This window comes from Macrotis lagotis, chromosome 2, assembly GCF_037893015.1.
Source record: "Macrotis lagotis isolate mMagLag1 chromosome 2, bilby.v1.9.chrom.fasta, whole genome shotgun sequence".
Classification (NCBI taxonomy): Eukaryota; Metazoa; Chordata; class Mammalia; order Peramelemorphia; family Peramelidae; genus Macrotis; species Macrotis lagotis.
In genome coordinates this window covers 23,872,336-23,885,165 of record NC_133659.1, presented here as the reverse complement: position 1 = coordinate 23,885,165, position 12,830 = coordinate 23,872,336, and the positions used below count along the sequence as shown (strand labels likewise).

Genomic DNA, 12,830 nt, shown 5'->3' with positions numbered 1-12,830 from the left:
CAAGGAAATTTTAGCAATGTATCACAAAGATCACATATTAGGACCAGGTAGAATTTATGCCAGAAATGCAGTTAGTTCAATATTAGAAAAATTACTAACATAATTGACCATATCAATTAACAAAATCATATGAGAATATTGATAGATGCAGAAAAAACTGTTGACATAATACAAATCTCATTCCTAATTTAAAAAACATTGAAAGCATAAGCAACTTAAAATGATAAGAGGAATCTACCTACAAGCCATCAGTGAGTATTATCTGTCATGAGTATAAGGCTAGAAACCTTCCCAGTAAAATCAGGCTTATCAGTGAAGTAAGAAAGGCCATTATCACCAATATTATTCAATATCACACTTGAAATGCTAGCAATATCAATAAGAGAAGAAAAAGAAATAAGAGTAAGAATAGACAATAACGAAATAAAACTCTTTTTTGCAGGCAATAGGATGACATATTTTCAAAGTCTTAGAGATTCAGCTAAAGAGTTAGCTGAAACAATAATTTTAGCAACATAACAGGATATAAAATAAAATAAACCCACTTAAGATAGCAGCATTTCTATATATCATCAATAAGAGTAAGAGAGATTTCATTTAAATTAGCTATAGACAATGTAAAATACCTGGGATTAAATGCCAAGACAAACTCAGTAATTATATGAATGTAATCTTGAAACACTTTTTATTCAAATGGTCAGATTTTAAGTAATTGGAGAAATATTAGTTGTTCATGGGTGGGCTGAGCCAATATAATAAAAAAAGATATAAAAATTAAAAAATAATAAAAATTTTCCCTAGGCTGATCTATTTTTGGTGTCATCCCAATTAAACTATCAAAAATCATTTTTTACTGAGATAGGAAAAATAATAACAAAATTCAATTGGTCAAGAATATCAAAGGAATTAATAAAAAATGTGAAGGAAGAAGGTCTAGCAGTACCAGATCTTAAACTATTATAGAACCATAATTATCAAAACTATCTGGTACTGACTTAAGAAACAGAATGGTGGATCAATGAATAGAGGAGATATACAATACAGAGTACTAAATGATTTTGTATTCTTGTGTTTGATAAATCCAAAGATCTAAGCTTTTGGAAAAAGAGCTCACCATTTAGTAAAAATTGCTGGAAAAACTGGAATGGCAGAAATTAAGATTACATAAAGCTTACATCATTTACCAGGATAAGATCAAAATGGATACATGACTTAGATATAAAGAGAGATATATAAGAAAATCAGATGAACACGGAAACATCTTACCTATCAGATTGAGAAGAATTTATTAATATAAATAAGAGGGAATAATTGTGGAAAGTAAAATGGATTATTTTCATTACACTGAATTTAAAGGTTTTATACAAATAAAGCTAATATTGGCAAAATTAAAAGGAAAGCACAAAATTGGGGGCAGAATTGGGGTCTCATATCTTAAATAGAGAGAGAGAACAAACAAATTTATAAGAATAGGAGTCATTACCCAAGTAATAATGGTCAAAGAATATGAACAGGCAATTTTTGGAAGAAAAAATCAAAACTTTATATAGTTATATGAAAAAATGCTTTAATCATTATTTATTAGAAAAATGCAAATTAAAATGACATTCTGAGACTCCTCACACCTATCAGATTGCCTAAAATGATAGAAGGAAAAAATGACAAATGTTGGAAAGGATGTGGAAAAACTGGGACACAAATACCCTATTGGTGAAACTGAACTTATTCAGCAATTTTGGAGAACAATCTGGAATTAAGCCCAAATTGTCATAAGACCGTGTATGCTCTTTGACCTAGCAATACCACCATTAGATCTGTTATCCAAAGTGATCAGGGGAAAAGGAAAAGAAACTATAAGTTTTTACATATTTATAGTAGCTCTCTTTGTGATGGCAAAGAACTGGAAATTGTTGGGATGCCCATTAATTGGGGAATGGCTAAACAAGTGGTGGTATATGATTGTGATAGAATACAACTAAGAGATGGTGAGTGGGTTGATTTTAGGAAAACATGGAAAGATTTGCATGAAATAGCCAAGAGTGAAATGAGCAGAATCAAGAGAACAGTGTATATACAGTGATACATTCTGAGTAAAGAGCCTTCAAATGAGCCACAAAGGGCATCCATGAAAGAAGATGCTGTCCACCTCCAGAAAAAGAATTGATCTATGGAAAGTATATGATTTCCCATATATATCTGTGTCAAATGTTGGCCTTCTCTTATGTGGGCCAGGGAGGGAGATAGGGAAAGAACTCAGAACTCATGATGCAACAAAAACAAATAAATAAGAAAGTGCTAGAAAATGTGATGCCAGGTATCCTATGTCTGAGGAATGTTGCTAGCTCACAGATTATGTGGAGAATGTAAAGTATAAGAAGACTGGAAAGGTAGGATGGGGCCCAGAATTTTATATTTGATCTTAGAGGTGACATAGAGCCACTGGAGTCTTCTGAGCAGGTCAGTAAGATCTTGAACTTAGGGAAGAACACTTTGGTCTGGGTCCTATTTCTAGAGGTAATAGTTGAATCTGTGGAAGCTGTTGCAACCTTCAAGAAAGAAAATGTAGGGATGGCTAGGTGGCGCAGTGGATAGAGCACTGGCCTTGGAGTCAGGAATACCTGAGTTCAAATCCGGCCTCAGACACTTAATAATTACCTAGCTGTGTAGCCTTGGGCAAGCCACTTAACCCCATTGCCTTGCAAAAACTAAAAAAAAAAAAAAAAAAGTTTTTGCAAGGCAATGGGGTTAAGTGGCTTGCCCAAGGCCACACAGCTAGGTAATTATTGTAATTATTGTCTGAGGTCGGGTTTGAACCTAGGTCGGATTTGAACTCAGGTATTCCTGACTCCAAGGCCAGTGCTCTATCCACTGCGCCACCTAGCCACCCCCCCCTTGCAAAAACTTTTTAAAAAATGTAGAAAGAGGAGAGAAGGGAGCCCAGGGCAGCCCAAACATCATCATGTACCAATTACATGTTTCGCATTCCCACTTAGGAAAGCACCTCCTTCATTTCTCTATTACAATTTCTCGGCATTGTTCTTGGATCCTAGAAAAAAAAGCCATTTGAGCTATTTTCATTCAAGAGCTTTGTGGATGAGCTGAATTCAGATGGCAAGAAAAATCATGGAAAATTTGGAAAACTCTCCCGGAGCCCAGCTGTCCCCAGTGAGAGGATCTACTGTTCCACCCTCAGCCAGTGGCCCATCCGAGAGGTCAGTGGTCTCTGCTTCCTTCCTCCCCAGACTCATGTGGTCATACCCTCCCTCATCACTTAAGTTCATGCTTCAGAGACTTAGGAGAGATAGTGAGAACTCACAAATATGAACTTTAGTCCCACATCTCTCACAAGCTTGCTTGCTGACCTAGAACAAAGCTCCCCATCTCTGACTTTCAGGTTTTTCCCTCTGAAAAGAAGGGATTGAACTTCATCAGAGGGCAACAGCTTTTCAAGGGAGGCAGTGCAGTGTGATAGAAAAACCCTGCATTCACAGTCAAAGGTTCTGGGTGCAGATCCTGTCTCTGCTACTTCACTGTCTTGGGGCCCTGGTCAAGTCAGCTGACTTTTAAGGGTGCTCGTTTGGAAATTGAATTTGGCCTGTAAAATGTTTTTGGAGTCTCAATTTTCTAATGTTTTGATACTAAGATCCATTTTCTGAAATGCTTGTCCACCATGACTTTTTGAAGAGCCATATACATAATATATTCTTATTGGTTTCAATTGTTTCAAAAGATTTGAAAGCAAAAATAATAATAAAACTAACTTCCTCTTGGGCACTATGATAAGCACTTTACAATTATCTCATTTAATCCTCATGACCACCTTGAGAAGGGACTTTCTATCATGTTCATTTTATAATTGAGGAAACTGAGGCAGATAGCGCTTAAATGCCTTGACCAGGGTCACACAGCTAGTCTGAGGCTAGATTTGAATTCAGGTTTTCCTTACTGTGCCACTTAGCTGCTTAGCAATCTCATCTATGTTGGCATTTGTATTCTTTACTTTAAATACAAGTAACTATATACTCCAGCAGGACTTAATGGATGGAAGGCTGACTTTGGACTCAGGCAGACCTGGATTCAAGACCAGCCTCTGATACACATGACTGTGAGCAAGTCCTTTAATTTTCCCAGTGTCCCCAGCTGCTCACTAAGATTGCAAATTGTAGAGAAGCTGCTACTCTTCATTCCTGGAACTATTTTCCATACAAGGTGTGCTGATGAAATGAGAGACCTACACCTCTAGCCCTCCCCTTTCGACACCTTCCTCCACCCCCATTAGACACATCAGCCAAAGAATTATTGTTGTTTGCCCCGAGGAGCCTCTATGATCATTTCCTATTAGTAGAAAGGCTCAAGTTCATTGAGAAGACAGGGAGAGCCTTACCCTGAGAGGATGAGCAGTGAAGTAGGAGGAAAGGAGGGAGGGGATATGGCAGTTTTTAGCAAAGGTGTTTGCCTCACTCTACCATCTGACAGTGTCTGGTTTTACCTAATTAACTTTGATTCATAAATCTAATTTCCATGAACTTCACCCTCATATAAATGTCATCACTTCTCTATCTCTGGGCATCTCTCTGTCTCTCTCTCTCTCTCTCTCTGTCTCTCTCTGTCTCTCTCTGTCTCTCTCTGTCTCTCTCTCTGAGTGTGTGTGTGTGTGTGTGTGATCACTGAAAAGATTTGCAAAGTGCTTTACATACATTATTCTCTCATTTGAAACTCACAGCAGCTTTGGGGGGGGTGAATCTATAAGAATTATTGCTACTCAACTTTTTTAGATAAATATTCTGAGTCAGAAAAGTTAAGTTTCTAGCTTATGATCATGGCTAGAAAAAGGAGAAGTAGGATTTGAAACCAGATTGTTTTGAATGCGAATCCAGCTCTCTCTCTCGCTCTCTCTCTACTACACCACACTGTGGCATAACTTCTGATTTTCTTAGACTGTTCCAGGTCATTCTTTGCAGGACCCAGCAGCTCTGAAAAGATGAAACCAAAAACAAACAAAAAATCTCAAGACCAAACTCCAAATCAAAGCCTTTTTCTCCTTCCTGGAAATAATTTTTTTGATAATTTCTTTACTTAGAAAAATAGATTTTTATTGACAACATTTGTTTTCATAAGGAATAGCTAGACAATGCAGTGGGTAGAAGACCAGCCCTAAAGTCAGGAGAACTTGAGTTCAAATCTGGTTTAGGAAACTTAACACATATTAGCTGTGTGACTTTGAGCAAGTCACTTCACCTTGATTGCCTCACATCCTGGGCCATCTCCAGTCCTCCCATTTCATATCTGGCCACTGGATCCAGATAGCTCCAGAGAAGAAAATGAGATGGTGACAGCACAGCTTCCCCCCTCCCATTCAGATCCAGTTCACTTGCACATCATGGCATCGTCTCCCTGATATCATGGTCTTCTTCGAAAACAAAGGACGAACAATCTCATTGGTTTTGCATCACCTGAACTTCCCCTTCTATCCCTCCCCTTTTGAATGCTATTCAGTCTTCTTCTCTGACAGTCTCATTTGTGCCCAGGTAAATCCTATCAGAAATGTAGTAGCCAATCCTGCTTGGGTGGCTTTCCATCACCTCCTGGATTAGACCCCAAATGGCAGAACTCTCTACAGTTTTATCATCTCAACCCCTCAGCAGGGAATCACCAACTGCTGCTGTGTGTTGCTCCTTAGCCTAACCCTTGCTATATCCAAATACCAACCGGGGCAGCAAGGTGGCATAGTGATAGAGCACTGGTCCTGAGGTCAGGAGGAAATGAATTCGAATCCTACCTTAGACACTTAATAATTACCTAGCCTGATAATTTCCTGCCTTGGGAAAGTCACTTAACCCCGTTGCCTTGAAAAAAAAACCCCCAAAGAAATAACACGTTAAGGCTAAATAAATGTTTGTTCTTGCTATTTTTAAATAACACACAGTTGTTTACTTAAAGCTGTTGGTTGATTCATGATCAACCCCTTAATTCTATGAAACACAGGAGATTTACTTCTTCCTTAGAGGGTCAAGCTCCTTTTTCCTTAGAGTCTCATTTTGTCCATGAAGCTGTTCCCAGCTCTAATCTCTCTTTCCTCTGGCTCCCCAACACATAAGAGCCCATCGGATCTGATAACCATATTCATAGCTGGCCTGGCAGTACCATAGCTAGTCTGGGGGGGATTTGTAACTGAGGTTAGAACAATTTTCCAGGAATTAGTAGACTGGAGAGAGGGAGGTAAGGTAGGAGGACCAATTAGCTAGAAGAACTCCTTGGAGCTGATTCTGTTTTAAATGATGGTTAGGACACCCCCGTAAAGGAATTGTGGTTGGACCGTGGGAGGAAAGAATTAAGTATTGCTTCATTTTCCTCCTGTATAAACCAAGGAGGCTGCAATAGATATTCTCTTGGGTCATTTCCAACTTTAAATCTATAATCTCAGTTAGTGCAGTGGTGTCTAATCCAAATTAAAATGGGGGTCAATCATTTCTAGTGAAATTCATTTGATCTCACAGCAGTTTTGTGGGGGGGGTGAATCTATAAGAATTATTGCTACTCACAACTTTTTTTAGATAAATATTCTGCGGGTCATTATGATCATGTCTTAGGGTTTGGGGGGCAAGGCAATGGGGTTAAGTGACTAGCCCAGGTTACACAACTAAGTAATTATCAAGTGTATGAGGCTGGATTTGAACTCTCCAGACTCTAGGACTGGTGCCCTATCCACTGTACCACCTAGTTGCCCCCAACTTAGTTTTCAATGTAATTTTGGGGGTGTTTTGCCATATTTTTATCTATTTTGTTAAATATATTCCAAATATGTTTTAGTCAGGTTCTGGCTCTCCTTGGGTCCCATGATGGGGTGTCATAGATTGAAAGCTATCTTTGGAGACAGAAAGACTGGGGTTTCAGCCATATTCTGGTTGTGACTCTGAAAGTCACTGTATGTCCCAATGTTCCAGGTCTGAGAGGACATGTTACAGAGAATGTGCCAACCCACATTAGCACAGGGAGTTCCTAAATTGGGCATCATTTATTATCAGGGAAATCACAAGCCCAGTTCTTGTGCCAGTGTCCTTTGAGATCCACTATATTTGTGTATTCTGAGTCCTCAAGTTCTCTGTGAGAGAGACAGGCATTTTCTTGGCTCTGATGGCCAAGTCTTCACAATTACCCAATTTTCATAATTCTGAATCTTTGTGAACCTTTTCATTGGAAAGAAAGTACCACAAGAAAGAGCTTAGAGGACATCTGAAGGTAGACCCATGTCACACTGGATCATAGGCCTCAGTTTCTCATCTATAAAACAGAGATAATCGTCTTTGAGCCTCAGTTTCTTGATCCATAAAAATGGTCATCCATTATACCTGTACTGTCCATCTGACAGAGGTATTATGAGTAAACTTCTCTATAGAATGGCCCATAAGCAGGAATTGTTGTTCTCCCCATCACCAGGTTACCGCATGTATGTTTAGCTAGTACTTTATCTTCTCTCCCCCTCCCCAGGTCCCTCCCATTGGAGGGAGGAGGGAGGGAAGAGGGAGGAGGGAGGAGGGAGGAGGGAGGGGAAGAGTCCTTCTGGTACCTTCTAGCTGGCTTCCCTAATTATTTCTCCTTCCTAGTGCAACCTGGGCCCAGGCTCCTATGATCCTAAACCTATTCAAGGGTATGAGCTAAGCAACCTGCATCCATTTGGATCTTCTTCTAAGAGGGTGAACCTGAAAGCCTATCAGACTTTTATAGGAAACATGGTGAGTGGGGACAACTTTGGGGAGGGTGAGATGGATAAGAAGAAAGCCACTATAACCAATATTCAAAGTAAGGAAGGATGAGGCAGCAGATGCTATTCTACTTCTTCCCAGTAACATATGAACATATCTCACTCTCTTAAATCTGGACTTGTGGTGAACACATCTCGTACCCTTTTAAGGAGAATTTAAAAAAATATAAACTAGCCATCCCACTCTCTTATTTTTACAAGGGAGACCAAACAACATTCCCTTTTTAATATGAAAGAAGTCAAACAAGCACCGACCCTCATCTTCTTATGTTACTAACGGAGAGAAAAGTAACCGAGTAGGGAAGTCTTTCTGAAACCTTTGCCAAGGGGCCCTGCAATTCACAGATTTCCCAATGCTCAGAGAAAAAGGATGTGGGGTGGTTGGCATAATGGTCCCTTGGAAAATAAAGAAATGGAATGGTTGTTGAGTTAGGGTTATGGTCCACTAAATAGTTGATAGACTGTTTGCCTGTTATAAAGAAGAGGGTTTATTAGCCTTGGCATGCTTGGAGGGCAGCATTAGAAGGAATGTGTAAACAAGGCAGAGAGTGTCTGTTAATAAACATTAAGTACCTAAGTTGCCAAGGGTAGGCTCTCCTCTCCAGGAATTTATAATCTAACGGGGGAGACAATACATAAACAAATATAGACAGGTTAGGTTATGGCAGGACAAGTAAGAAATCAGGAACAGAGAGAAGGTCCTAGAATTAAGAGTTGTTGGGAAGGTTTCCTGTAAAGAGTAATCTTGAGGTAGGGGAAAAACTTGGGCTGCCCCCAAATGAAATATGCTCCAAAAGGACTGATGGATGTCCATCCACACACTTGCCTCTGGGCATTTCCATCTCCTATTACTCCCAGTTCTATCCTCTGGGGTCGAACAGTGGCCTGAAGAAATATTCTGACCTCTTTAGTTCTTTCCAGATCTCAGAAGCTGTGGTTCTAGGGAGGTCTCCTCTGGCAAGTCTAGACATCCAACTTGGCAGATGCCTCTTTTTGTCTTGCTCCCCTCAGAACCCTGTGGGTGTTGGGCGCTACAACCACATAAAACATGAGGCAAAGGATAGACAGCAACGGTACCGGTGGCTCTACCTGTCCAAACCTGACCGTTATCCATGTGACAACCTCTTGAAGGAAACAGTCCTACAGTAAGTGAAGCCCAGAGCCTCTGGGAAGTAGGGCATACTGAGGATGGATGGGTGGAGTGGGAGTTCTAGGTTCCTGAATATTAGACTAGCAAGAACATCGACCGTTCATATCCGGCCTCAGACACTGAATAATTACCTAGCGTGTGACCTTGGGCAAATCACTAAACCCCATTGCCTTGCAAAGAGTAGTAGTCAAAAGTCATCCTGTCTAACCTTATTTTTTAATCTGAGATTCCAAGGCCCAGAGATGTTGAACAATTTAATCAAAGTGATTCAGCAAGTCACTAGCACAGCTGAGACAAGGACTCGAGTCATCATTGTTCCAAGGCCAATGCTCTGTCCATTAAGGCTCACTTCTGGGTGGGTACAAACATCGTTGTGAATTCTGGATAATTTTGTTTGCCTTGGAAAGGGTCTCAATTCTTTTCTCTACAAGACTGGGAAAACAGGGGCGACTAGGTGGTGCAGTGGATAGAGCACCAGCCCTGGAGTCAGGAGGACCTGAGTTCAAATCCAGCCTCAGACACTTGATAATTACCTGTGTGGTCTTGGGAAAGTCACTTAACCCCATTGCCTTGCAAAAAAAAAAATCTAAAAAAAAAAGACTGGGAAAACAGTTTGTTAAAATGGTATATAAAGTAAAAGTCAATAGGTCCAAATGAAAGTCTGTGAGACTATCAAACAAGTTTTGTAAAGTACCTGAGTTTTGTGAAATCTAAATGGGTAGCTTAGGTGCCTTTTTTTTTCCTTTTTCTCACTTTAGTTTTACTTTCCTTTGAATTTTCCCCCCCAAATTGTTTTTGGTTTTGAAGGTGAGGATGTATAGGACTCACAATGTCAGAGTCCTTTGACCTCTGACTACAAAGGATGCGACAAGGGGGAGAGTGAGGAAGGGCTCAAAAGATGTGGTCAGATTCTAGCCCAGTTTCATTCAAAAGGCTTCCCCAGGAACACACACAGAGCAGAGGATCTGAGACACTGATTTAGACAGAAGGCTACAGATCAAGCAGACTGCCCAGAGCTTCATGGCTCAGCCAACAAGGAGTTTCTTCTTGCTCTCTTACTTTCTCCTTTGGCGACCCAAGCAACCTTCTCTAGTCAAAGAACACCAGCCCTAAGGCAGGAATTCGCCTTTTATTTAACTGCCTACAAGAAACCAGAGAGTAGGAGGGAGGCAGTGCTGCCCTCATTAGAATAACTGGCAGCTGCTGCCATCATTCAGTGGAATCAAATTAAAATGTAATTGTCGTTGTTCAGTCACGTCTGACTCTATGAGACCCCATGGACTTTGGCCGGGGGCATTCTTGGCAAAGATTGTGGAGTGGTTTGCCATTTCCTTCTCTAGTGTGTTCCCATTTTACAGAGGAGGAATTAGGCAGACAGAGTTAAATGACTTACCCAGGGTCTAAGTGTCTGCTCCATCCTCAAAATAAATTTAGAAAAAACCGATATAATAGAGATAACATTTCATATTAAAAATTAAGTCAACTCATCGTACAAGGATCCTTATGTATGGATTAGTGGTCCCAGCTTCTATTTGAGTTTGACATCTACACCCTTGGGATGCTTCAAATATAGCCTAGAGAAACAGAAGCAGGGCAACTAAGTGATGCAGTGGACAGAGTACCAGCCCTGGAATCAGGAGGACCTGATAAACAGAAGCATTCTGGTTCAGATACAGCATTCCATCTCCCATGATGGTGTATCTGCCCAGGCTGTGACCCATATCTCCTCCCCCTAATTCTTTACAACACCAGTTTCATTCAAAGATCAGCCCAACTGCCACCTCCTATAGTGGAGTTAATTTTCCCCTCCCCTGATTATCTTTTATTTATTTAATTTGCATATGCTTCTGGGAACAGTTTGTCTAAGTTAATAGAACGCTTCACGAATTTGCATGTCATCCTTGCGCAGGGGCCATGCTAATCTTCTCCGTATCGTTCCAATTTTAGTGTATGTGCTGCTGAAGCGAGCACCTAAGTTAATAGAATGGAATGAAAGCTCCTTGAGGACAGGAACTATTTCATTTTTGTCTTTGTAGCCAGTATGTAGCACAATTTGTAGCACAAAGTAGGTTCTTACTGATTGATTGTCTGACTAAGTCAGTTAGGGATCACTGGAATAGATCGTGGACTATGAGGTCCTTCAATCATAGATGTTCTGATTCAAAATGGGGATCTCCAAAAAAATAAAAAAAAATGGGGATCTCCTTCGTGCCTATCTCTTATTTGTTGTTATTGTCAGCAAGTCACTTTTCAGTTGTGTACAACTCTTTGTAAACTCATTTGACAAAGATACCAAAGTGGATTGCCATTTCCTTCTTCAGCTCACTTTACAGATGAAGAAACTGAGGCAAGCAGGGTGCCCAGGGTCACGCAACTAATAAGTGTATGAGACCAGATTTGAACTAAGGAAGGAGTCTTCCTGGCTCCAGGCCTTATTCACTGTGCCACTCTTGGTGGACACTTGTCAAATTTGATAGGAAGAAATAGGTTCCGAGAAGGAATAGCATTGAAGTCAAGACTCGAAACCAGTCTTATAATCCCTTTTGAGTCCAGTGTTCTATACAGATTTCTTTGCCTATTTCCTCCTCTGTCCAAAGAAGAGAATTATCCCTGGTATTCTTCTCTGAAGCTCTATGAATGGTATGGTAGACTAAGTCCAAGCATCAGAGTCCTGAATTCAAATCCTTACTCAGTCTCTTACTGCTGGGTTTGACTTTGGAATCATTGCTAATCTCTCTTGGGCCTCAGTTTCAACATCTGTGCAAAAGGGATTTTTCTAAGATCCTGTCCCCAGCTCTAAAACTATGACCCAATTGATATAATGACCAACCAGTCGTTTTCATTGCTGATGTTTTTTTTCCTCCTTTCCCTTTATTTTGTTTTTGGTTCTTTCAGGCAAAGGCTCATCCCATTTAACAAAGGGAAGGATTATCAGCCTTTTGATCACAGTTCTGACCCCCCTCCTTCAAGCTCCTCACAAAAGTGTTGGACACCACGGTATGATCTATGCTCTCCCAAGAAGCCAAGCAATTCAAAATGTGGAGAAAGAGACATGGGGGACACAGGGAGGGGAAATTTGGGAGAGAAAGAAGATACTGCCAAGCTAGGATTTCAGCTCAACCCATCAGCCTGATGCTGGGCCCAGAACCAAACTGATGCTTGGGATACACCTTTGCTTCAGGGGATCAGCCAGTTTGAGAAGCCACAGAGAACTCTTGGCTTAACTTGGCAAGAAGGTCAACCAACCCGAGCAAACCGCAGGAGACACTTGGGAAGAAGCCTCTGAGCCATCCTTTTTCAAAATAGATTTTCTGGGGTTTGATGCATTAAAGTAGAGATTGAGGGGAGTACACTGAGTTGAGGCTGTCAGATGCATCAGGAAATGAGCAGAGCTATTGGGTCAAGCTGTGTGTGTGTGTGTGTGTGTGTGTGTGTGTGTGTGTGTGTGTGTGTACCTCCCATGTTCATGAGTCATGAGTGTAGACTGGAGATGCTTTCAATCTGAGATGCTCCACTCTAACTAGAGTGCTGTGACCAAAGTGGGTCTCAGGGTATGGGGGAGGAAGGAAGAAGGAAGATGGGGGTGGGACCAGGAGGTAGGGAGTATCACAGGTCAGGAGGCAAGTTGGGTCAAATTTGGAGTCAGAGTCCTGGGTTTGAGTCCTAACTCCATGACTGTGGACTGTTGACCAAGTTTTTACTGAGCAGTTTCTAACCTGGTCATGACCAAACAGACCAGAGACAAAGTGGCAGTAAATCAGATAGAAGTTTATTAATTACTTTCCTTTTAAGGAACTGGTTTGCAAACCATGGAATTCCTCCATTTCTTGGAGCTCCGCCTTGTTGTGATGGAGCCCGATATTTTATACCTGCCCCTAAGTGGGCAGGTGGATCATGGAACAATCAAATTTCAAGCTT

At 40.8% G+C, this 12,830-nt stretch overlaps 1 protein-coding gene and 1 non-coding gene across 4 annotated transcripts in view; one reads left to right on the top strand and one right to left on the bottom strand.

Moving 5' to 3' along the window:
* Nucleotides 1-12,443, top strand: part of CIMAP2 (ciliary microtubule associated protein 2) — a 46,530-nt gene extending 34,087 nt beyond the window's left edge. Inside the window, exons 7-10 of one of the 3 annotated variants that reach the window (XM_074220318.1) lie at nucleotides 3,051-3,212; nucleotides 7,605-7,733; nucleotides 8,774-8,907; nucleotides 11,808-12,443. In XM_074220318.1, coding sequence (XP_074076419.1) covers nucleotides 3,051-3,212; nucleotides 7,605-7,733; nucleotides 8,774-8,907; nucleotides 11,808-12,045 — 663 coding nt within the window. In that variant the 3' untranslated portion in view covers nucleotides 12,046-12,443. The remainder of the gene's footprint in view (nucleotides 1-3,050; nucleotides 3,213-7,604; nucleotides 7,734-8,773; nucleotides 8,908-11,807) is intronic. The other 2 variants (XM_074220317.1, XM_074220320.1) reach the window with 2 other exon arrangements.
* Nucleotides 10,777-10,883, bottom strand: LOC141515648 (U6 spliceosomal RNA). Its single transcript, XR_012476410.1, has one exon. It is a non-coding gene; the product is annotated as a U6 spliceosomal RNA (small nuclear RNA).
* Nucleotides 12,444-12,830: the final 387 nt, after the last annotated feature.